General features: G+C 44.8%; 1 protein-coding gene across 1 annotated transcript in view; it reads left to right on the top strand.

Annotated features, from left to right (window-relative positions):
* Positions 1–25,937, top strand: part of phldb2b (pleckstrin homology-like domain, family B, member 2b) — a 49,115-nt gene that overhangs the window by 12,197 nt on the left and 10,981 nt on the right. The window contains exons 2-11 of the mRNA XM_038972674.1: positions 2,905–2,961; positions 3,231–3,351; positions 4,182–4,364; positions 15,084–15,203; positions 17,166–17,350; positions 17,448–18,749; positions 22,641–23,012; positions 24,225–24,362; positions 24,473–24,610; positions 25,652–25,780. Of these exons, the coding sequence (XP_038828602.1) occupies positions 2,905–2,961; positions 3,231–3,351; positions 4,182–4,364; positions 15,084–15,203; positions 17,166–17,350; positions 17,448–18,749; positions 22,641–23,012; positions 24,225–24,362; positions 24,473–24,610; positions 25,652–25,780 (2,745 nt within the window). The remainder of the gene's footprint in view (positions 1–2,904; positions 2,962–3,230; positions 3,352–4,181; positions 4,365–15,083; positions 15,204–17,165; positions 17,351–17,447; positions 18,750–22,640; positions 23,013–24,224; positions 24,363–24,472; positions 24,611–25,651; positions 25,781–25,937) is intronic.

Here is a 25,937-nt window from a genome sequence, read left to right as displayed (position 1 = left end):
GGCTGGGGTCTTTGACAATTTTTAGGGCCTTCCTCTGACACCGCCTGGTGTAGAGGTCCTGGATGGCAGGCAGCTTAGCCCCAGTGAGGTCCTGGGCCGTACGCACTACCCTCTGTAGTGCCTTGCGGTCAGAGGCCGAGCAATTGCCGTACCAGGCAGTGATGCAACCAGTCAAGATGCTCTCGATGTTGCAGCTGTAGAAGCCTTTGAGGATCTCAGGACCCATGCCAAATCTTTTTAGTTTCCTGAGGGGGAATAGGTTTTGTCGTGCCCTCTTCACGACTGTCTTGGTGTGTTTGGACCATTCTAGTTTGTTGTTGATGTGGACACAAAGTAACTTGGAAGCTCTCAACCTGCTCCACTACAGCCCCGCCGATGAGAATGGGGGCGTGCTCGGTTCTCCTTTTCCTATAGTCCACAATCATCTCCTTAGTCTTGGTTACGTTGAGGGATAGGTTGTTATTCTGGCATCACCCGGCCAGGTCTTTGACCTCCTCCCTATAGGCTGTCTTGTCGTTGTCGGTGATCACTGTTGTGTCGTCTGCAAACTTAATGATGGTGTTGGAGTCGTGCCTGGCCATGCAGTCGTGGGTGAACAGGGAGTACAGGAGAGGACTGAGCACGCACCCCAGGGGGGCTCCAGTGTTGAGGATCAGTGTGGCAGATGTGTTGCTACCTACCCTCACCACCTGGGGGCGGCCCGTCAGGAAGTCCAGGATCCAGTTTCAGAGGGGGGTGTTTAGTCCCAGGGTCCTTAGCTTAGTGATGAGCTTTGAGGGTACTATGTTGTGTTGAACGTGTTGAATGTGTTGAACGCTGAGCTGTAGTCAATGAATAGCATTCTCACATAAGTGTTCCTTTTGTCCAGGTGGAAAAGGGCAGTGTGGAGTGCGATAGAGATTGCATCATCTGTGGATCTGTTTGGGCGGTATGCAAATTTGAGTGGGTCTAGGGTTTCTGGGATAATGGTGTTGATGTGAGCCATTACCAGCCTTTCAAAGCACTTCATGGCTACGGACGTGAGAGCTACGGGTCTGTAGTCATTTAGGCAGGTTGCCTTTGTGTTCTTGGGCACAGGGACTATGGTGGTCTGCTTGAAACATGTTGGTATTACAGACTCAATCAGGGACATGTTGAAAATGTCAGTGAAGACACCTACCAGTTGGTCAGCACATGCCCAGAGCACACGTCCTGGTAATCCGTCTGGCCCCGCAGCCTTGTGTATGTTGACCAGTTTAAAGGTCTTACTCAAGTCGGCTACGGAGAGCGTGATCACACAGTCGTCCGGAACAGCTGATGCTCTCATGCATGCCTCAGTGTTGCTTGCCTCGAAGCGAGCATAGAAGTGATTTAGCTCGTCTGGTAGGCTCGTGTCACTGGGCAGCTCGCGGCTGTGCTTCCCTTTGTAGTCTGTAATAGTTTGCAAGCCCTGCCACATAAGACGAGCGTCGGAGCCGGTGTAGTATGATTCAATCTTAGCCCTGTATTGACGTTTTGCCTGTTTGATGGTTCGTTGCAGGGCATAGCAGGATTTCTTGTAAGCTTCCGTGTTAGAGTCCCGCACCTTGAAAGCGGCAGATCTGCCCTTTAGCTCAGTGCGAATGTTGCCTGTAATCCATGGCTTCTGGTTGGGCTATGTACGTACAGTCACTGTGGGGACGATGTCCTCGATGCACTTATTGATAAAGCCAGTGACTGATGTGGTGTACTCCTCAATGCCATCGGATGAATGCCGGAACATGTTCCAGTCTGTGATAGCAAAACAGTCCTGTAGTTTAGCATCTGCTTCATCTGACCACTTTTTTATAGACCGAGTCACTGGTGCTTCCTGCTTTAATTTTTGCTTGTAAGCAGGAATCATGAGGATAGAGTTGTGGTCAGATTTACCAAATGGAGGGCGAGGGAGAGCTTTGTACACGTCTCTGTGTGTGGAGTACAGGTGATCTAGAATTTTTTCCCCTCTGGTTGCACATTTAACATGTTGATAGAAATTTGGTCGAACTGATTTAAGTTTCCCTGCATTAAAGTCGCCGGCCACTAGGAGTGCCGCCTCTGGGTGAGTGGTTTCCTGTTTGCTTATTTCCTTATACAGCTGACTGAGTGCAGTCTTAGTGCCAGCATCTGTCTGTGGTGGTAAATAAACAGCCATGTCTTAAGGTAATGATGGACTGTCGTTTCTCTTTGCTTATTTGAGCTGTTCTTGCCATAATATGGACTTGGTCTTTTACCAAATAGGGATATCTTCTGTACACCACCCCTACCTTGTCATAACACAACTGATTGTCTCAAACGCATTAAGAATGAAAGAAATTCCATAAATTAACTTTTAACAAGGCACACCTGTTAATTTAAATGCATTCCAGGTGACTACCTCATGAAGCTGGTTGAGATAATGCCATTACTGTGAAAAGCTGTCATCAAGGCAAAGGGTGGCTAATTTGAAGATTCTCAAATATGAAATATATTTTGATTTGTTTATACTTTTTTGGTCACTACATGATTCCATATGTGTTATTTCATAGTTTTGATGTCTTCACTATGTCCTAAAAAGTCCTTTATAAATTATCCTGTCCTAGTTATCCAATAGGCTTTGATTACATTTCCGATATCCTCGGCCCACATGGAAATTCTATAAGAGTAATATATATGCTAATTATTTGATGGTCTGAACGCATTCTGCCCCCGATCAACACTTTTTTGTGTGCGGTAATGTGTTTACGTTTCTGTGTTTGTTCTAAATATGCAATCAGCTGGCTGTGGGCATCCCCGCTTCTCACATGGGTTACCGGGTTTTACAGCTGTTGGGGTGTGTGTGTGTGTGTTTAGCTTTCTGGGCCTCTCTGTGTCTTTAGAGTATATGTGTGTTTGACTGAGTCTAACCTCATTCTACTCTCTCTCCTGTAGGACCCAGAGACACTCTGTAAGCCAGAGTCAGACCAGATGAGTCCAGACGAGCCACAGGTGACAATAGATACCTCACTCAGCTACATCACAATGTACTTGTAGTAGAATAGTTGCTACAGTAAGATCTTTATAGTTTGGACCAGCAGCACTATAGAAAGCTGCTTTCAGTTTATTTTCAAAATAAGTTGTTAGAGTTTACATGCTTGATTTTTCCTTACTTTAAAATAAAAATTGTCTGTTCGTGAAAAGAAAGAACACAAGCATACCTTTAAGATGTAATATTAACTATTTGACTGTATATGAAATGTGTGGATGTTTCTCCCCAGTCTCCCTTGGACCTGATAGACACAGGGAAATGCCTGAAGGTCCAAACAGCCACACCACATCTGGTCAGCCTGGGCAGTGGGAGACTGAGTGTGGCTATCACCCTACTGCCCCTTACAGAAGGTAACACACACACATACACACACACACACACACACACACACACTTGATTGGCCCATACATGCTATGTCCCTTTTATCTGTTTCCCTAGAACCCCCTGTAACCATGGTGACTGCTACTGGGGAGAGGGGGTGTGAGGGAGAGAGAGAAAGGGAGAGAGGGGAAGAGAGAGAAAGGGAGAAGGGGAGAGAGAGATGTGGGAGAGGGAGAGAGAGAGGGGTGATAGAGAGATATGGGGAGACGGAGAGATGGAGGGAGGGAGAGAGAGAAAGAGAGTTTGGGCGAGAGAGAGGGAGAAATGGGGAGAGAGAGAAAGGGAGATGGGGGGGATGTGATACTCTGGGAGGAAATCAGGTCACAATAGAGCCAGGACAGGGAGCCAAGCTGACTTCCCCCCTCAGGGAACATTAAAGACACACACACACACACGCATGCACGCAAATGCAATCACACACACGCTGTAACAAGTGCACACACATACATGCAAGCACACATGCACACAGTCACAGTATTTTTACTGTATAATGACATAATTGCAGTGTATTTATAGACCTTTCAGTCATTGACACCACAGGTGTCTGTGGTTCATCAGTATTCCAGACAGATATCTTGCTAACAAGCCAACAGGGTGTAGATGGTAGCAGAGATAACAGAGATCTACACACAGAATCAGACTGACTGGTAGGGAGACTTAAACACTCTCTTAAACAGATGTGTTAAGCTTAGCTCACTATATAACTCTCTAGCCTAACAATGCAACACTCACCCCCAAAAATTTGGATCTAAAGTCAACTCAACTTTCCCCCACAACGACATAACATACATTTTTCCAGGAGTGACCCGTATCGGGCGTGAGGACGCGGTGGTACCCCAAGACATCACCATCCAGGGTGTAGGCATCGAGGCGGAACATTGCATCATCATCAACACGTCAGGGGTCATCATCCTCGACCCTTGTGGTAACCTCTGCTCCCTGGACGGCGTCCCTGTGACATCTCCCGTCCCGCTCACACAAGGTGAGATATACAGAGGAATGCATACACAGGACCGCAAACAAACACACTTTGTCGCCACCTACTGGTAGTACTTGTTTAAGTGCAGTGTTGTTTGCCTTTCCTGTGTGCCTTGACTGCTGCATTGGTTACAAATCAAGTCAAATGTTATTCGTCACATGCTTCGTAAACAACAGGTGTGGACTAACAGTGAAATGCTTACTTACAGGCCCTTCTCAACAATGTAGAGAGAAAGAAAATAGAGAAATAGTAGAAAAGTGAAACACGTAATAATACTGTAGATACACAGTGAGTAATGATAACATAGCTACATACAAGGAGTACCAGTACCGAGTCGATGTGCAGGGGTATGAGGTAATTGAGGTAGATATGTACATAAAGGAAGGGATAAAGTGACTAGGCAACAGGATAGATTATAAACAGTAACAGCAGCGTATGTGATGAGTCAAAAACGTTCGTGCCAAAAGGGTCAATGCAAATAGTTAAATAGTTACCTAGCTACCCAGACTAACTATTTAGGAGTCTTATGGATTGGTGGTAGAAGCTCTTCAGGGTCCTGTTGGTTCCAGACTTGGTGCATCAGTACCGCTTGTTGTGCAATAGCAGAGAGGACAGGCTATAACTTGGGTGGCTGAAGTCTGACAATTTGTAGGTCCTTCCTCTGACACCACCTGGTATAGAGGTCATGGATGGCAGGGAGCTCGGCCCCAGTGATGTACTGGGTCGTACGCACTACCTCTGTAGCACCTTGCGGTCGGATGCCAAGCAGTTGCCATACCAAGCGGTGATTCAGCCAGTCAAGATGCTCTCAATGGTGCAGCTGTAGAACTTTTTGAGGTTCTGAGAGCCCATGCTAAATATTTTCAGCCTATGAGTGTGTGTGTGTGTCTATGTGTGTGTGTGCGCGCGCATGTGTGGTTAGCTTTTGCCTTCCTGTATACAATGTGTCACGTTCGTTGATGGAATGAGGAGACCAAGGTGCAGCGTGGTAGGCGTACATCTTACTTTTATTTGATGACACCGAAAAACCAACAAATACAAAACGAAACGCACAGTTCTGTAGGGCTGGAAAGCAACAGTACAAAAACAAGATCCCTAAGATCCCAAAAACAAGGCTGCCTAAGTATGATACCCAATCAGAGACAACGATAGACAGCTGCCTCTGATTGGGAACTATACCAGGCCAAACAAAGAAATAGAAAAACTAGATTGCCCACCCTAGTCACACCCTGACCTAACCAAAATAGAGAATTAAAAGGATCTCTAAGGTCAGGGCGTGACACAATGAGTATACAAACATTAGGAACACCTTCCTACTATTGAGTTGCTCCCACTTTTGCCCTCAGAACAGCCTCAATTTGTCGGGGCATGGACTCTACAAGGTGTCGAAAGCGTTCCACAGGGATGCTGGTGCATGTTGACTCCAATGCTTCCCACAGTTGTGTCAAGTTGGCTGGATGTCCTTTGGGTGGTGGACCATTCTTGATACACACTGGAAAACCATGAAGGCATGAAAAACAGCAGCGTTGCAGTTCTTGACACACAAACCGGTGCGCCTGGCACCTACTACAATACCCTGTTCAAAGGCACTTAAATATTTTGTCTTGCCCCTTCACCATCTGAATGGCACACATACACAATCTATGTCTCAATTGTCTCAAGGCTACACTGATTGAAGTGGATTTAACAACTGACCTCAATAAGGGATCATATATTTCAACTGGTTAGTATATGTGACGGAAAGAGTAGGTGTTCCTAATGTTTTGTACACTCAATGTATATGTGTATGAATCATGTGATTAAAGTGTATGACCCGGGTTCTTCATGGTGTTGGGAAGCTGTGTGTGTGGTGTTTGTGTGTGGTTGAGCCATTAGCCTTTTAGCTTAATTATCCTTGGTTTGGAATGGATAGCTCCTGTTGTTTACAATGCCATGACTCACAACTTCCAACTGCAGAGAACACACTCGTCCTTTTCCATTCCTCTCTTTCACTCTCTCTCTCTCTCTCTCTCCTTCTCCTTTTCAGTCTTTCTTTAGACATTTATTTTTCTCTCTCTTTCAGTCCTTTTCACTTTCACTTCTCATCTTTAAATCCTTGATCCATCCTCCTTTTCATTCGTTTCCTTCCCCTTCATTACCCAACATTCCTTTCTCTTTTTCCTTCTTTGGGTTTTTGGAAGGTGTAAACAAGAACGCAAACACATTCCTCTATTTTCACATTCTCTCACTTTTTTCCCCTCCCTCTCTCCCCATTAATCTCCCTCTCTCTTTCCACACCTCTTCCCCAGCTCTCTGTCGTGGTCTGGTCTGACCACTGTCAGTTAAATATTGACTGACCTGTTTGTTTTCTCACTGTGGCTAGCTGACTCAAATATTGACAACATCTTGGTGTGTATACGTACTGGAGACCAAGGTGTTGTCTCTATACTGCGCTCACATAGGAATTACGGTATTTTGCCTGTAAAAAAAAAGAGTAAATGTTTACATGACCCCCTTTCAAACAGGCCCATTTTTACCACATTCTTGCCTGCATATAAAGGTTAAATAAAAAAATATTCCTTTTATACCTCCAGTGCCCATGCTGGCATGCCATTGACAAGTGGTAGTAGTGGTGTGCAGATGTGGGTGGGTGTCTATTTGAATAAATCCATTGAATATACACCATCAAAAAGGAATTCATTATGAATTTGTTTAGGCAGGTCCAAAACAACAGAATGGCATATTTTGAGTTGAATCATTTTACGTCCAAATGAATGAAATCAATAGTTCATTATTTTGTTCATTAAACAGACAAGCCACACTTACCAAGATCACAGTCAACACACATATATTTTGTAGTAAGAATATACTGAAACATAACAGAACAGGGGTCGGAAGGCAAGAAAATGGCCTTGCCGAAGTCCTCCCCTCTTCTAATTTCCTTAATTGTGTCACTAGAGTCAAATACTTTCTGTGGCACACATCAGTCAAATACTTTCTATAGAACAAACTTCTCGTCAAGATAGGCAACCAAAATGAGTATGTATGGATGTTATATTAAACATAGAGGAGGGAGTAAAATGTAGGCAAGCAATAAACATTTCAGAACAACTACTAGTCGAATAAGAAATGGGAGAGATGACACATTTTTGCAAAGAGATTTATATATAGACTAATACACTTGGAACAAATAGCCAAACCGAAAACTGCAGACATTACTAGTGCCTCCCCTGCGATCAAACCGCCATAAAAAATAAAATGAAACACAGCCTAACTTGATCATTGACAGCTGCCTTGAAGGACACAAATAAAAAATGCTGCCACTAAGATCAGTGAAATGTAGGCTAAACTGACAACGGAGTGAAGAGCAGAAATCTCAACTAGCAAGCAAGTCTCAGCAATGAAGAATTGAGTGTGTGCGCGTTCACGCAAAGGGGGGGGACTCTGGCAGGGGGGAGATTTTCGGCACAACACCCGCAATACCTTTCAGATACAAAGAAAAGGCGGAAAAACTTCTTAGTGTGAAAAGAGAGGGATGATAAGAAGACATAAAGAACAGGGCAGAGGGCAAGAGGTAGAGAGAATGTGAGAGTTCATGGTAAGGACAGAGAAGAAGGAACGAGAGAACCTTGTGGGTTTTAGAGAAAGAGAGCGTGAAATGGAAACATCCTCTAGGATAATCTCTCAGGCTACAGACGTTAGCCACACACACACACACACACACACACACACACACACACACACACACACACACACACACACACACACACACACACACACACACACACACACACACACACACACACACACACATACACACATACACACAGAGACAGACAGACACACACACACACACAAAGTGATGTAACTGGAGTGTTTTGTTTGGAAATACATATTGTGTTTGCAGAGTATTGCCAATAACAGAGATTACAAACCATACCGCTGACTCATATCAATATGATGATGTGGAGGCACCAGACACACACACACACACACACACACACACACACACACACACACACACACACACACACACACACACACACACACACACACACACACACACACACACACACACACACACACACACACACACACACACACACACACACACACACACACACAGAAACACTATCCCTAAACATGTGTCTGCCAGGAGCAGAGTGATTCCTCACGAAACCAGGACAAAAAAATGCCATGAATTTGGTGAATTTGACTAAATTTAACCCATAGAATGTCTCTTTGGAGGAAGGATTGTTTACATATACAGTATTTGACATTTGTTTCTAAAAGCATAATTGAGAAATAATTGATCAAATGTGGGATATTTATGGGATTTTGGCCTTACCCAGGCCTCCTTTTTTTAAATGTTAGCCTTATTTTACCAGGTAAGTTGAGTGAGAACACATTCTCATTTATAGCAACGACCCGGGGAATAGTTACAGGGGAGAGGAGGGTGGATGAATGAGCCAATTGTAAGCTGGGGATGATTAGGTGACAATGATGGTATGAGGGACAAATTTAGCCAGGACACCAGAGTTAACACCCCTAGTCTTACGATAAGTGCCATGGGATTTTTAGTGACCATAGGGAGTCAAGTCACCTGTTTAACATCCCATCCAAAAGACAGCACCCTACACAGGGCAATGTCCCCAATCACTGCCGTGGGATATATATTTTTGGACCAGAGAAAAGTGTGCCTCCTAATGACCCTCCAACACCACTTCCAGCAGCATCTGGTCTCCCATCCTGGACCAACCCCGCTTAGCTTCAGAAGCAAGCCAGCAGTGGGATGCAGGGTGGTATTTTAAGACACTAAAACATTGTATCTATAGGTGCTACTAAGCAGCAATTGTCATATGAAGTGTCACCACTTGTTCTGTAATATGAGTAGTATTTTGATTTCAATAAAAAACGTCTTACATTAATTTATGAATATTGGGGAAAAAACATGAATATAGCAAATATACACATTTTGATTAGTCAAATTTGTCTATATATTCTTGAACATAATAGCCTATATACTCTACATGGGAATATCAATGTTCCAGAGTTAAATTTCACGAAAATCCCCAAAATCATGGTCTTTTTTTGTCCTGGTTTTGTGAGGAATCACTCCTCTGAAAATATCAGAGTGGATGTTTTTCTCCTTTTCTCTCCACCCTATACCATGCAGTCTCTCTCTCCATCACAGTTCTCTACCTCATTCCCCTCTGTCCAAGGCTCTCACTTATTTTCTAGTCCACTGTCTCTCTTTCCTTCCCCTTCTCTATTGAGTAGTTTTCCGAAGCTGTTCTTCTGTGCATCAGATCAAAGTTGTTATTTAATTAAACATTTAGGCTGAATTTGAAAAAATATGGTTTTGATAAAAATCACATCTATTTAAGTTTGAGTTGTTCTTTTCTCCCTCTTAGCTGTTGAGCTCTATAGATGTGAGGTTGGCAATAGTAACATTCCTCTCAAGGTGTTTCCACAGAGAAGGGAAAAGTAGGCTAGGTAGACAAAGAAATAGAGTAAGGGGGCGGGGACCAAATACCTCTGGCTTTTAAACCGCTGTGTTCCAACCAACAGAGAACGGGGTCCGAGACTACTTTGGCTGAACTGAAATGCATTTTTAATCAAATACATTAGTTTGGGGTTTTACACGCGGCTGCTTTTGATCTCATTCAGAGCTCGTAAACTTTCTTAGGGGAGGGTTTTGCTTTTTACCCCAGTCTATTCGCGTCAAGCAGGCGTCACCACCCCCTTTTTTGGAGAGTTGGTGCGCTCCTTACCTCAACCCCATCTGGATGGGAATCTGTTGAACCCCGAAGTCCCGAGTCATTTCTGGAGCTTTGGACTGGGCTGAAGGAGGATAAGAACGCGATGGTAATTGTTCAGAGAAAGAACCCAAAATACTGCAGTTGTATTCGCTGAATGGGACTCAGTAAAAAGGTTAGTAAAGATAGCCTAATTTCAGAAATTCCCTGATTTGGAAGACCCCTGTGAGTGCGCGTGCATGTGTACATCAATTTGGTTTTGTAGCCTTTTGTGACTAGAAAACGGCAATAATCAGTTGAAACAAAAACACAGCGGGGGCCCACCCCTTTTTTCGTTAAAAAGATGAGGGATAGGGCTGGAGAAATGTAACCAATCTCAAATTCATAGACAGAGCTATGGATGCAAGGTCTGACCATCCATGATATCAAAAGTATAGTTTTAACCATGTTGAGGCTATATAGTGTTTGTTTACAAACATTGGAGTGAAACAAGCTTATATTTTGGGTTCTGATGCGGTACGACCGTTCAACTAAACTAATAATAAGTTATATTTTTCAAATATCAATGGGTACGTTTAATTCAGAACTCCCAAAATAGATGAAGCAACTGCAGATTGCCCCTCGAAGGAAACGTTATTTAATTTTTATGATAAAGCTCTTTTCATTGTTTGGCGAATTTTTGTTTGTCAGCTGCTCTTGATTAGGCTAAATGTTTTAGGAATATAGCAAGGGTAGGCAACAGCAAACCATTTGCGTCACGCTTACTATGTTGCAACCATAAATTGTATAATTGAGATAAAAACCTCCTGCTTAAATGCTTTCCAGATAGTCTTTCATATTGTCTACGTTTGCAGGGGGAAATTAACTTCATGACCTACGATCAAATTTGAAAAGGCTACCTTGACGTCACAAGGTAAGCATCACCTTTGTGAAGAATGGTATTAGCGCGCGCACCTCAAGGGTTGTAGTTCACAGACAGACAACGACGTGATTGGTTTTCACTTGACAAGAAAAAACAGCCTGCGGTCATAGAAAGTAGAACTGAAGTGACGCCAAAGGAAATCTGTATCTGCCTTCCTGGGACTCGGTTATTGGGAGAGTGCCTTTGATTTAAGATGTCAAGATTAGCCTCGTTACTTTATTTGTTTTATAAAGGAGAGAGGACATGTAATTGAAAGCGGTAGCATCTGTCAGGTGACATGACAACGCTACTTATGTATACCAGCTGCGTCCCCTGTTCAAATGCATCCTTCCTCCCTCCCTTACTTTCTTTCTTCCTCCCATCCTACTTTAGGCTATAGCAGGCCTATTTTTCAAAAGGGACACTAATCGTGTCAGTGATCACACCGAGGAAGGAATGATGCATTGACTTTTGCAGTGTATTTTTTAGGGCCCTGCAAAGCCGCTGTGGTCCACTCAACACATCCAAGCAGCAGACCAGAAGAGTGTGCCCCCCCCCCAAATCCAATGACCTAGATTGGGAGATCGTTTTTTTGTGTCAGTCAGTGTGCTCATGGCCAGTGTCCCACACATGGTATTTGGTAGTTATAAGGGCCATTACCTCCCCTCCAGCAGCCTCCATGTAAGAGGCAGGGTGACATATAGTCTGTGGGATAAAGGTCAAATTGTTTAATATTATAACCTAATGGTCCACATTTGGCAATTAGATAGACACATATTGCACTCTTATTCCTAAATATAGACCGGTTTCCCCCCCATAACATTGTGGTTCCGTGTTAGGTTAATTTAGATTAACCAGAAGAAATTGGTACCAGATGTCTTCTTCACTGGCATCTGTGAGATCAAAGTGTGTGAGGTTATCTTTGTAGCTGGGGATATCTGTAAAAAACAAGATTGTGTGTTTGTTGTTTGGAGGGGTTGTTATTGGTTGTTTTTGGGAGAAAGGAAATTAGAATGTAGTGTAATGAACAAATAAGGGCTACAGTTCTATAAAACTGGCAGACTGTTGAGTCAAGGAATTTGAGTTTATGAAGAAAGACTGCTGTTACACACACACACACACACACACACACACACACACACACACACACACACACACACACACAGATGTTCTCTCTCTCCTCTGTTTGCTGTCATGCTAAACACCATATGGTACTGTGAGTTATTAAACAGACTGTAAACAGTCTTTATACACACCCATGGTCACACATGGCATATACAGGTTCGTTATCCTATGATTCTACACTACCTGACCAAAAGTATGTGGACTTGCTCGTCGAACATCTCATTCCAACATCATGGGCATTAATATGGAGTTGGTTCACCTCCTTTGCTGCTACAACGGCCTCCACTCTTCTGGGAAGGCTTTCCACCAGGTCATTGTTTTTAACTGACTTTCCTAGTTAAATAAAGGAAGAACATTTTTTTGGGAACATTGCTGCAGGGACTTGCTTCCATTCAGAGCATTAGTGAGGTCGGGCTCTGATGTTGGGCGATTTGGTCTGACTCGCAGTCGGCGTTCCAATTCATCCCAAAGGTGTTCGATGGGATTGAGGTCAGGGCTCTGTGCAGGCCAGTCAAGTTCTTCCACACCTGTCCGGTGTATGTGACAATACAACATATTTGTTTATTTATTTTTTGTTTAAGTCGCATGCATGGACACCTTTTGGATGCATGTTGCAGTCTTTGATGTGTGTGAAGATACGGGCCAAATCATCACAATGTGTCCTATCCTACTTTGTTTACTATGTAGTGCCTAGTCCAGCTGCATAGACTAAACAGTCCTGTGTGAAAACATTCTCAATTCAAAGGAAAAGGTCAAAACCAGAATTTCACATTTATGTCTTGAGTATTATTTCCTGTGGTAAGTGTGTGTGGGTAATAAGTCACACTCAGCAGTGTGGTATGAGAAGTTTTGGTCTTAGTCCTGTCCTTGGCTTATTCTCTAGAAATACTACAGCGAGCTCAGAAAAGTACCCTCAGCTAAAAAAACACACACACACACACACTTGCAGTTTTTCAGGAAGAGGGAAGCATGTCAGACATATTTCTTTACATGACCACACACACACACACATTACTCACTCATTAGTTACACACACACATTACTCACACATCAGCTACATGTTAAAACCACACACACACACCAGATCAGACTCTGAGCCCTCTAAGGGAGTCACGTCATCCCTATTACCATTACCCCCTCTCCTAACATTGGGGTTTTGGGACAGAGAGGAGAGTGAGAGAGAAAATTAGCCCAGACATTTTTTCCATGCTGTATTTTTCCATTCTTTCTTTCGTTCTCTCTCTCTTTCCTCTCCTTGGTTTGGTTTACTCTCTGGTATCTGTCTGAGTGTAGGTATCTCTGGTATCAGACAGATGGATGGAACAGTTCTGTCATTTTGACATTGTTTTTCTCTGTATTTAAGCTGCTTGGGAGGGATCCCTGAAACTGAAACATCAATCCTACACGCATCAGCATTGTTTAATACAGAGATAATATCTCAATCCTACACGCATCAGCATTGTTTAATACAGAGATAATATCTCAATCCTACACGCATCAGCATTGTTTAATACAGAGATAATATCTCAATCCTACACGCATCAGCATTGTTTAATACAGTGATAATATCTCAATCCTACACGCATCAGCATTGTTTAATACAGTGATAATATCTCAATCCTACACGCATCAGCATTGTTTAATACAGAGATAATATCTCAATCCTACACGCATCAGCATTGTTTAATACAGTGATAATATCTCAATCCTACACGCATCAGCATTGTTTAATACAGAGATAATATCTCAATCCTACAAGCATCAGCATTGTTTAATACAGAGATAATATCTCAATCCTACACGCATCAGCATTGTTTAATACAGAGATAATATCTCAATCCTACAAGCATCAGCATTGTTTAATACAGAGATAATATCTCAATCCTACACGCATCAGCATTGTTTATTACAGAGATAATATCTCAATCCTACACACATCAGCATTGTTTAATACAGAGATAATATCTCAATCCTACACGCATCAGCATTGTTTAATACAGAGATAATATCTCAATCCTACACGCATCAGCATTGTTTAATACAGAGATAATATCTCAATCCTACACGCATCAGCATTGTTTAATACAGAGATAATATCTCAATCCTACACGCATCAGCATTGTTTAATACAGAGATAATATCTCAATCCTACACGCATCAGCATTGTTTAATACAGAGATAATATCTCAATCCTACACGCATCAGCATTGTTTAATACAGAGATAATATCTCAAACCTACACGCATCAGCATTGTTTAATACAGAGATAATATCTCAAACCTACACGCATCAGCATTGTTTAATACAGAGATAATATCTCAATCCTACACGCATCAGCATTGTTTAATACAGAGATAATATCTCAAACCTACACGCATCAGCATTGTTTAATACAGAGATAATATCTCAATCCTACAAGCATCAGCATTGTTTAATACAGAGATAATATCTCAATCCTACACGCATCAGCATTGTTTAATACAGAGATAAGTGGCTGAATTGTTTATCTGGATCATGTGGAAGGGTCAGTTTGAGGCTGGCAGAGAGATGGCCAAGATGGTGTTCTTTTTCTGACCTTCACTCAGGGATCTTCTTACCACTGCATTCAAGAGAGAAATAAAGAGAGCGATAAGGGGTTCCCCCCCTCGTTCTTTATCTCTCCCTCTTTTTGTGAGGTATTTGGACAGCTGTGGATGACTGCTGTGTGTGTGGGTGTGAGAGAGAGGGGGAGAGAGTTATGAGGTTGTGACCCTCATGTCTTGTTTAATACCTGACTCTGTGATCCTAATTGATGGCCAAACACTGTGGTCTGGAATGGCCCAGACTATGTGTGTGAGTGTGGTGCAGATGGATAGTCTGTTATACAGAGAACCTAGAGGTCTAACACATGAACTGTGTTGAACTATTTCTTTTGTCTCTCAATTAGTGTGTCTTTATCTGACTGTGTTTTCTCTCCAGGTTACTCTCTGTGTCTGGGTCAATCCTACTTCTTCCGCTTCAACCATCCAGAAGAGGCTAGCCGTATGAAGAGCATGCTGCCCCAGAAGAGCCCTGTCTCTCCTCTGGCCTACAGCACAGGTAGCATACACACACTCGGCCCTACCCTCTTTCACCTCTGACCTCCCTTGACCCCAGTCCTCTCTTCTCCTTTGTCCCCCCTCTATAGATCCCATATCAGCCCCTAGTCCCACAGTTCTCATATCACTTCCTCTCTCCCACTGTTAGGGTACAGTTACGGGTGGAGCCCGCCACCACAGGTGTGCGTGATTGAGACGCGGTCATGTGTAACTGCTTTATTGAGGAAAAATGTACTTGCTTTGACTCTGATATGTGGTTGTCTCACCCAGCTATTTTAAGATGACTGAACTAACTGTAAGTCCTTCTGTATAGAGGAGACTTAGCATCTGCCAAATAACTAAAATGTAAGCTAAAGCATTCTTAGGTCCTTAATGTGTATGTGGATATCTTCATAGATATGTTTTTGCTGAGGCAGAGGGTCTTTGACAAGTCACAGGTTTAGAAACACAGACACACACACACACCTAAAACACACTTCTCAAGACGGGTGGAATGTTTTTCACATCTGGCAATAGCTGTCGTCGTGGTGATGCAGCTGTGTTCCGCTGTAACCGCGGTGATTGATCTCTGCATTTGAACATGGTGTGTGTGTGTCTGCGTATATCATCGCTGCTCGCGCGCTGTCTCGGCAGCTAGACAGCAGGAATGTACACACACGAATATACATCTGTATAGGGGTCTCACACACACACACACACACACACACACACTGAACTCAATTGTATAGCGAGGAGCCATGCACCTTTTTTAGTGTTAATAGTTTTATAAAGATCAGAGTGAGCTGATATTAACCAGACCGTAAAGGGAAATCTGTCTATTAATGGAGTCTAGTGTGATTGTTTGTGTTTCTGACAGCGTCTCCAGACCAGATGTCTTCTGCTTTCTGCCCCATTTATCCCCCTCCTTACAAGGCTGAGGTTAAACCTTTACACACTAGGACAGCTCGCTTACACAATCTTACCTACACACACTCTCATGTGTGCACACACAGGACATGCACAGTATACATACTGTCATGCACACATTTAGTACATGTATACACACACTTCTAGGTAAACACACTTCGGACATGTGTACACACAAGGCACACATGTCCGTCTAAGTTTAGTGATTCTATGTGTGTTTTGGAGGTCGTGTGTGTGACTGTCTTGACGGTGTGTAAAGAGTGGTCCCATTACTCAGGGTGAAATGGCTAACCTTCTTGTCTCTTTTTTGTTTAGCTCATTGATGAGTAAAATGACTAGGTTTCCTCTCCATTGGATTCTCAAGGGGGGATTGAAGTCATTCCTGACCACTGAGAGGTTTTCTATTCCCCCCCCCCAAATTATTTCCCCAGGAAGTCGGTTGCTCTGCTACTTTTAGAGACCTGAACTACCGTGTGTTAGTTTTAAATCGGAGAATAGGTGGGAGCGTGTGAGTTTTTCTCTGTGTGTGTGTGTTGTGTCTGTGTGTGTTGGCTCTTGGGCCCTCGGTGTTATAGGCCGTTTACTGGCAGCTCTCTGCTGTTTGGGTTATGAGTGTCCTGCCAAGTTCAGCTATGAATAGACTTAGCTGCAGGTACAACCACCATATAACGTTCTCCTTTTACTCTCAGACCAAAACCACACAGAAGAAGGCACACGTCGACGCACGATTCCACAGAGATATTCTCAGAATAATAAGAACACCCTCAGACCTATAGGCTTCAACAGACTAAACAGATGATGGACAGAGAGCTCATGTAAAGGATGCTTTTTAACTGTTCACTTAGTGGTGAAGATAAGAGACGTTCAAATAACATGTCTTATGTGTATTCCTTTTTGCTTTCTCCTCTCCCGTATCTACTGTTGCATTGTCAAGAAGGAACCTGCAAGTAAGCATTTCGTTGGATGGTGTATACAATGTGTATCCTGTACATGCAACTAATACAACTTACAGTTGAACTCCTCTCCCTCCCCATCTCCTCTCCCCCTCCCTCCCCAGACTATCTGAAGTTCAGTAGTGACTACAGCCATGGGGTGGTGGGAGGGGCCGGCAGTGCAAGAGGGATGCGTTCTGCCTCAGAGCTCCGTGATTTGATGGACACCTTACAACGAAAGAAGATCGCCCTGGAGACTAGCCTGAGAGCCAATGGGGACTCTAGCCCCTCCTACTTCAGTATGACACAGGTATGACAGCTGTAGCTCTCAACGAACCCCAGCAGAACTGAGGCATGCACTAGATGGACATGGTTTTACACTTCTAATGTATTTTCCCCTCTCCCAGTCTCCACCCACCACGCCTGTGACCTCACCCACCTCGATGTCGTCAGCCTATCAAGAGCAGGCTAGGCGTTTCTATGGCTCTGATCGCCCGCCCCTCTCCGTCAAAGCTGCCGCCCCTCCCTCCCCCTCTCGGCGCTCTGACCCCCCTTCCTCCCGATCCTCCATGACCCGGAACCAATCCTACCAATCACAGGACAGCCTGCTGGCCTCCCCTGGCGACGGGCGACGCCAACTAAACCCAAACTCCTCCCCCCTGTTGTCGATGTGGAACGGTGGAGGTTCCTCTAACTCAGTGGCCGGTGGTGAGAGCCTCTCCTCTCCTCCTCCACGCTCATCCCTCTCTCCAACCAGTGGAGCAGCCAGCGTGCCCTCCAGCCCCCGCCTGGGACGCCGAAGTCACGGCAACCATGAGCCGACACCTAGCAACCGAACCAGGAAGTACTCTGCAGGATCGATAGGCGGCATGATGGGAAGTCACAGCCTCTCTCTGCCCCGCCTCTGCCCGTCATCGTCGCCACGTTCCCATGATAATGGAGCCTTGGTGCTCTCTACCCTCCCCCCGACCTCACGGCGCTCTGAACCTCTACGCAACTCTTCTCACAACAATAGCCAAAACCACACCACAAACAGTAACTACAACCATAACCAAACCACTAACTTTAACTACAGCCAGGCCCAAAACATGAACCACAAGGGGAACCAAGGTGAGGGGGTGGTATCCATCTCCCTCTCCTCCCCAAAGTCTCCCACCCAGGCCACTCCAGACGTGACTGTTCCGTTCCGATCAGGGGGCTCCTCCAGTCCCCGCGTGGCCAAGAAACTCAGCCTCACCTCCACCAGCTCCACATCCAGCCTCCAGGAGCCAGAGTGGCCAGCCAGCTGCGGAGTCTCCCCTGGACCAGAGCTTTTTTTCGGGGAGAGGGAGCACAGGGGTGGCAACCTGGAGCCTGGTCTAGGGTTAGGGGAACGGAGACAGTCTTTTGGGAAGGGTGGGCTTGAACCAGGGTTCGGTCTGGGGGAGAGAAGACAGTCCTTTGGAAAGGGAGGGGTAGAACCTAGTTTGGGATTAGGGGAACGGAGACAGTCTTTTGGGAAGGGAGGTATAGAGCCAGGTTTAGGGTTAGGGGAACGAAGGCAGTCATTTGGGAAGGGAGGAGTGGGGCTGGGGGCGGGGGTGACCCCACCGGGGGGGTTCAGGGCGAGAAGTGGCAGTATCAGCTCCCTGAGTGGGAAGGAAGAACTGACTGACTACCACCATCGCCAGAGAGATGAGAGACTACGAGAACAGGAGGTGGAGAGACTGGTGAGTAGTGTGTGTGTGTCTTTTTTTAAAGATCTGAATGAAATAGCACAGCTATGTGGTGGAATCAGATATCTTCCCTCTGACCTCTCAACCTCCTAAACACACTCTTCGGGAGCTGCACTGTTGGGGCATATACACACAGATGAATATGCACGCACACAAACATATGTTCCCTCAGGGAAGTACTGCCTCTGGCTGCTAGCCTATGTTAACATGCTTAGCTATTCTTACTCCTCCGCTGGGTTGGGTCTGGTTTAGAGGAAAACACTGGCTTTTTTGGGCCCTCTGTGGTTTTGTGTGTGTGTGTGGTTCCGTAAGTAGGGCCATCTGCAGTTCAGCACAGTTGGGTTGGTTTGGATCATTAGGAACCCATAACAGAACTGTCAGATGTGGGCTAGAACCAGATTGTATTTGGAGAGCAGAAATATAGGGCAGGTAGATACACACTCTCTCTTTTTCTGACACACACACACACACACACACACACACACACACACACACACACATACACACACACACAAAGTAAACAGGGCTAAGTCCAAAATAAAGACGTGCAGCCACAACTACGGACGGTGGCTTTCATACAAGTGTTGGGCAATGTGAACGTCTTTTGAAGTGTGCTGAATATTCCCAGAGGATCATTCCTCAAAGTATTTTCCCTAGCGACGTAAAGGCTGCCTTCATGGGAGAACATACAAACATGTCGGAAACACACATTTATGCACCAATCACTCAAGAGAATTAGGCTTTATCTCAATAGTCTAAAATCGCTTCCTCCTAGTCTCCTCTCCTTCATCTTCACTATTGAGATGCGTCTCCTCTATTGAGATGCGTCTCCTCTGTATGCTAACTGTGGATCTACTCTGCCCTCTAGAGGCGAGACAGGAGAACTTCACTACTACTCTGTCCCTGATTTCACTATTGGGAATTTTTCTCCACCAGCTGCTCCTATGCTGGGTGAGGGAGATCTCAGTAAAACAAAAATAATGGTGTTCAAAAAAAAGTCCAGTTGCCAGGACCACAAATACAAATTCCATCTAGACACCGTTGCCCTAGAGCAGTGGTTCCCAACTTTTCTATAGTCCCGTACCCCTTCAAACATTCAACCTCCAGCTGCGTACCCCTCTAGCACCAGGGTCAGCACACTCTCAAATGTTGTTTTTTGCCATCATTGTAAGCCTGCCACACGCACTATACGATACATTTATTAAACATAAGAATGAGTGGGAGTGTTTGTTACAACCTGGCTCTTGGGAAGTGACAAAGAGCTCTTATAGGACCAGGGCACAAATAATAATATAATAAAGGACCAGGGCACAAATAATAATATAATAATAATCAATAATTTTGCTCTTTATTTCACCATCTTCCCAATAAAACCTTATTTGTTCATCAAATATTGTGAATTACTCACCACAGGTTAATGAGAAGGGTTTGCTTCAAAGGATGCACATAACTCTGCAATGTTGGGTTGCATTGGAGAGTCTCAGTCTTAAATCATTTTCGACACAGTCTGTACCTGTATTTAGTTTTCATGCTAGTGAGGGCCGAGAATCCACTCTCACGTCGGTACGTGGTTGCAAAGGGCATCAGTGTCTTAGCGCGATTTGCCAAGGCAAGAAACTCTTGAGCGTAGCCCTATCCAGATCTGGCAGTGGCTTTTGATTCATTTTCATTTTCACAGAACCGCTTGTTGCAATTTTGATGAGGCTCTCTTGTTCTCACGTGTGTTACCACTCCACTATGTCTCCCTGTCATGGCTTTTGCGCCATCAGTACAGATACCAACACATCTTGACCACCAAAGTACATTTGATGTCACAAAGCTGTCCAGTACTTTAAAAATATCCTCTCCAGTTGTCCTGGTTTCCAGTGGTTTGCAGAAGAGGATGTCTTCCTTAATTGACCCCCCATAAATGTAACGGACATATACCAGGAGCTGTGCCAGGCCCGCCACGTCTGTTGACTCATCCAGCTGTAACACGTAGAATTCACTGGCTTGTATGTGAAGCAGTAATTGCTTCAAAACATCTCCTGCCATGTCACTGATGCGTCGTTAAAAACTGTTGTTTGATGAAGGCGTTGTCTGTGTAGTTTTTTTGGCCTTTTCCCCCAGCTTTGTCCCAGCCATATCCGCGGCAGCAGGAAGAATTAAGTCCTCCACAATAGTATGGGGCTTGCCTGTCCTAGCGACTCGGTAGCTCACCCTATTCTAGTCCCTTCTTATTAATGGTATCTGTTGCTTTTATACATGTCTTACTACTCTAAAGCCATCTTTATTCTCGCTCCAAAAACTCTGGTGGCTTATTTTTCAAATTGTCATGTTTCTAAAAGTCCGCGCAAGAGTGAAGGTTTCCCGCGAGAGAGTAACGGTTAATGTGATTGGATGTTAATTATTTGACTAGGCTACCTGTATTTGATATTGTGTTGTTATTTCACTGAACACTGGATGGTTTAATAGTTTTTTTTGGGCAGTGAAACGAGGCTACTCAGGCGAGAGAAAAAACCTCACCCAAATGTATAGCCCCGTTGGAAAATATAAATGTACTGTTTGAAAATGTGTAGAAAATAAGTTACAAAAACAATAAAATATTTATTTGGCGTACCCTCGACGCCATTGTGTGTACCCCTGTAACTATTTGATGACATTTGAAATGTCTTTACACTCACAAAAGTTTCAAAAGAATAATGTTTCCTGTAAACATTTGTTATTGTTTATTTCACTTTTGTTTATCTATTTCCCATGCCAATAAAGCCCTTAAATGGAATTTAAATTGAATTAAGAGTGGTGGGTAGAGACAGGGAAGGGAGAGAGAGAAAATGGAGAAGGGTAGAGGGGGAGATTGTGACTGGGGATAGGAGAGGGATGGATGGAGGGAGAGCAAGACGGGGAGAAAGAGTGAGAGGGTGTAGATGGGGAGAGAGGGATGGTGAGAGAAGAGGAAGGATTGCATTTCTATATCAGTATATCCTCTCCTGTGGGTGCCAGGGCTGTTTGTGATCAGATCAGGTTACACCCAGAGCCAGTTGCTGTTATTAACTGTACTGCTTCACCTCCTTTTGTGTAGTAGGTCTACAGCGGTTTGTCTCCATTAGTACTGAATCAGGTGTCAAATTGATAGAGTATTGCTTTACTCTGCTACTTGTTGACTGACCGTTGTTATTATTGGCCTCTGTTTGTGTAGATGTGTATGCATGTGGGATGTATTTCTAGTCTCTCTCCTGTGCGCGCGCGCGCGCGCGTGCATGTGTGTGTGTGTGTGTGTGTTTGGGATATATTTCCAATGTTGTATGTAGTACGTTGGGCTTTTCCGGTTGGAGAGTTTGACTCCGAGCCAATAACATTCGCAGGAAAGCCTCCTGCTGCCTCTTCTCTCTCACACATACAGACACACACACACACACACACACACACATGAATTCTCTCTCTCCTCTCTCTCTCTTACTCACTGTATCTGCTAGCAGTCACTCAGTTCTCGGGGCAATGTGGTTTCTAATTTCTCTCACCTGCAGCAGTGCATTGCAGATAGTAGCCCACTGTCTTAGTGAATTTCTATAGCTAGTTCAGTAGCACAGCGCTAGTAGTTAGTTAGTTAGCTATAGGTTTAGTTTGTGTTATTGTGGGCTCTCGTTATTCTCTATGAGAGAAATATAAAGGCTATGAGAAAAGTCTGTTTGCCCTATGGAGTGTCTGTGAGGAGAAATGCTCCTAATGTTAGCCATGCTTCCACAGGTAATATCTGTGTATTTGGCTCTCAGTTGGATATAGATAATAATCCATGTGTTTGCTGTGTGTGTGTATCTCTGTACATATATATCTAAGTGTGTCTGTGTGTGTAACTCTGTATGTACCTATTTGTGTGGGCTTCTAACTGTGTGTGCTGTGTTGTAGGAACGCCAGCGGCTGGAAACCATTCTGTCTCTGTGTTCAGAGCTGGGTCGATCGGAGCAGGACAGGGAGAGGGGTGTTGGTTCTAGTGTCGATACCGGTGTTGGTCTAGCCGACCTTCAGAAGATCAACCGGGAACTAGAGAAACTCCAGGTCTCTGATGACGATGAGTCAGAATCCGTCTTCTCCGACTCAACCGTTAACGGAAATGGGGCCGGTAGCGGCTCGGAGAACGGTTACTATGGTAACGATGAGGAGCGTCCAGTCCGACAGCGACCGAGCAGCGGCCACCGGGACAACAGGGCGGAATCGCCGGCCATCAGCCTACGAAGCTCCGCCACCTCGCCCACCGCGCGCCTGCCTAGGACCAATCGGGTGAGTTTTTCACTTTCTCGCTGGCTGAAAGAAGTACAGGAGAAAGGGAACAAGAGATCAAATATAAATGGGAGAAAGCGAGAGTGAGAGCTTTCTCACTCTCGCTTTCTCCCATTTATATTTGATCTCTTGTTCCCTTTCTCCTGTACTTCTTTCAGCCAACCTCCCTGCCTCTCTCTCACTCACTCACTCACTCACTCACTCACTCACTCACTCACACACACACACACACACACACACGAATACATAAGGTGCTACTGCTGTCCTTCCTCTGAGTAAAGCTTAATTAAGCCTTGTTAAATGATTGACAGGAGGCAGAGTGTTTATCACCTGGCAACCTGTTAATGAGACCTCTGGTCAGGCAATCCTTACACAGGCCTAATCAAGCTTAATAACAGCCTATGAAGCTATATGCAGCTTAATGTAGCTTCTCATGACTAAATGAGAGTTAGAGGAGAGTGGTAGAGAGAAAGAGAGCTCCCCTCTCACTGTAAACAGAAGAAAACACACACTAGCCATGGTCACGGCTCAACCCCTCCTTGTACATTCCTTAGTTCTGATGTGGAAACTCCTCTGGAATCTGACTTACCTTACCATTTAAGGTCCACATACTGTATTTTTATTTTCCCTACTCTCAAAAATGTATTTTCTTCTTAGACCTCCACAGCAACCTATTGTTTTAGAGGTCAGGGTTGTTTGTTGTTGTGAATTAGTCTTCTATTTTACTGTGAGAACCCGGAGGTGCTGGATACTGTAAAAATTGGTTGCTGTGAGAGGTCACACACACATGAGATATTTACAGTCTGGTTATTAGATTAGAGAGTGCTAAGGATAGCAACCTAAGGTGGGCAGCTGGCGTGTGTGTGTGTGTGTGGTACGTATGAACAGCTGCATAGTTTCTGGTGAGTAATTGAAGAACAGAAAGGTACTCGACAGATAGCTTAATTGGTTGGATTTAGCTATCATGTTAATACCTAGAACTTTTCTATGAACCGTATTGTTTTTCACCCCTCATTCAGGACAACATGTAGCTTTTGTTCCAGCCCTGCACTAACACACATGATTCAACTAATCATCAAGAGCTAGATAAACGGAATCAGGTTTGTTAGTTCTTGGCTGGAAACAAATGTATTCACTCCTTGTAGCTCTCCAGGACCCGTGAATAAAGAACATAGCATAGATTCCATTGTGAGAGTGTGACGTCATCTTTAGGCGCTGGTGGAGGAGGGCCAGCGGAGGCAGGAAGTGACCCGTGTGGAGGAGGAGAGGATCCAGGTGCTGAACAACATGGAGGAGCTGGAACAGAAGATCAAAGAACTGGACAACCAGATGGACGAGTCTCTTAGAGAGGTAGAAAGAGGGAGGGAGGGATGTAAAAATGGTGGAGAGAGATGTAGGGAGGAAGGAGGTAATAGAGGTAGAGATGGATAGAGACTCACTCCCTCTTTCTGGCCATCCAGGTGGAGGTGGAGCGTGCCCTGGTGGAGGCAGAGCAGCAGGCGGAGCTAGCAGCCTTGCAGCAGGAGAGAGATGCTCTGGAGACACTCAACACCAAGATGTCTGACATGGAACAACAGGCACAGAACCAGAAGACTCCGGTAATACCACTGTGTGATAACACTGGGGCAACATGAGGGAGGGAGAGTGAAAGAGTGTGTGTCTGTGTGTGTACTGCTATATGGAGTTTCTAAGAGTTTGTGGTGTCATAAGCACTGTGTGCATATGTAATGAGCATGCTGCAGTATGTATTCTCTAGCCACACCCAGCGATACATTGATTGACATGTGACTAGCTGACTTGGTATGTGTAAATCCCTGTCATGCAGTCTCTGGTCCAAATATACAGCTGTTAATACACGGGGGGGGGGTGTATAGTGAGGTTCTACTAAAAGATCGATGACAGGGGAATGAAGAGGGGTTGGATAGATAGGAGGAAGTGTGTGTGTGTGTGTGTGTTGGCACCCTCTTCTCCTCTGGGTCATGTTCAGGCCTGCTTCCGGAGAGTTGCATTAACCCTACAGCTGGCAGATACATGAGAGAGGAACATACCATGGAGAGAGAGAGAGAGAGATAGGAGACAGAGAGAGACTTACCCTTACACATTTTGGTGATTACAGATCTGATGAGAGGAAGACAGATAAGGATCAGTTGAGAGAAAGACAAAAATAAAGTTGTCTAGTTTGACACATACTGTATCTGGTCAATTAGCCTGTTTCTCCTGTATCTGGTCAATTAGCCTGTTTCTCCTGTGTCTGGTCAGTTAGCCTGTTTCTCCTGTGTCTGGTCAGTTAGCCTGTTTCTCCTGTGTCTGGTCAGCCTGAACGTCTTGGACTGTTGGTGGTCTGTGTTGAAGACCCCTTTCCCTCTCATAATAACCCTCATCATCCCCAACCCACCGCTGTGTCAGTCCTTCCCTCTTCTCTGCCCTCTAGTCCATTCTGCTTTCCTGACCACTGTAACACTGTAGTAACTAACTCTGCCTCCCGACTCCCACTAACGCTACCGTCCTCTCTCCCTCTGTCCTGTGTCTGCTTGTCATTCCTGTGTGTGTGTGTGTACTGTACCTCTGCGTACATATGCACATGTGTGTGTGAGCGTGCTTGTATGCTTGTCGTCTATCCGTCTGTGTGTGTGTGCCAGGCGTGTGTGTCGCTGCAGGCTGAGAGGGCTAGGGTAGAGCAGCTGTCTCAGAGTGTGTGTGAGCTGCGCTCCCAGCTCCACTGCTGTCCTGAGGCCATGAAGGAGCCCCTACAGGAGCAGCTCGCCAGGGTCAGTACACACACACACACACACACACTTCCTGCTAAAATAAACAACTTCCTGTGACACACCTTCCCCACCTGTTCACCCATCCTTCTCCTCTTGTTCCTTCCCCCTATCATTTATCTACAGGAGGTTTTCCTCTTCACCTCTCCTCCTGTCTGTC

This window comes from Salvelinus namaycush, chromosome 33, assembly GCF_016432855.1.
Source record: "Salvelinus namaycush isolate Seneca chromosome 33, SaNama_1.0, whole genome shotgun sequence".
In the NCBI taxonomy this organism is placed as follows: domain Eukaryota; kingdom Metazoa; phylum Chordata; class Actinopteri; order Salmoniformes; family Salmonidae; genus Salvelinus; species Salvelinus namaycush.
The sequence above is the reverse complement of the archived record's forward strand: the minus strand, read 5'-3'. Positions and strand labels throughout refer to the sequence as shown.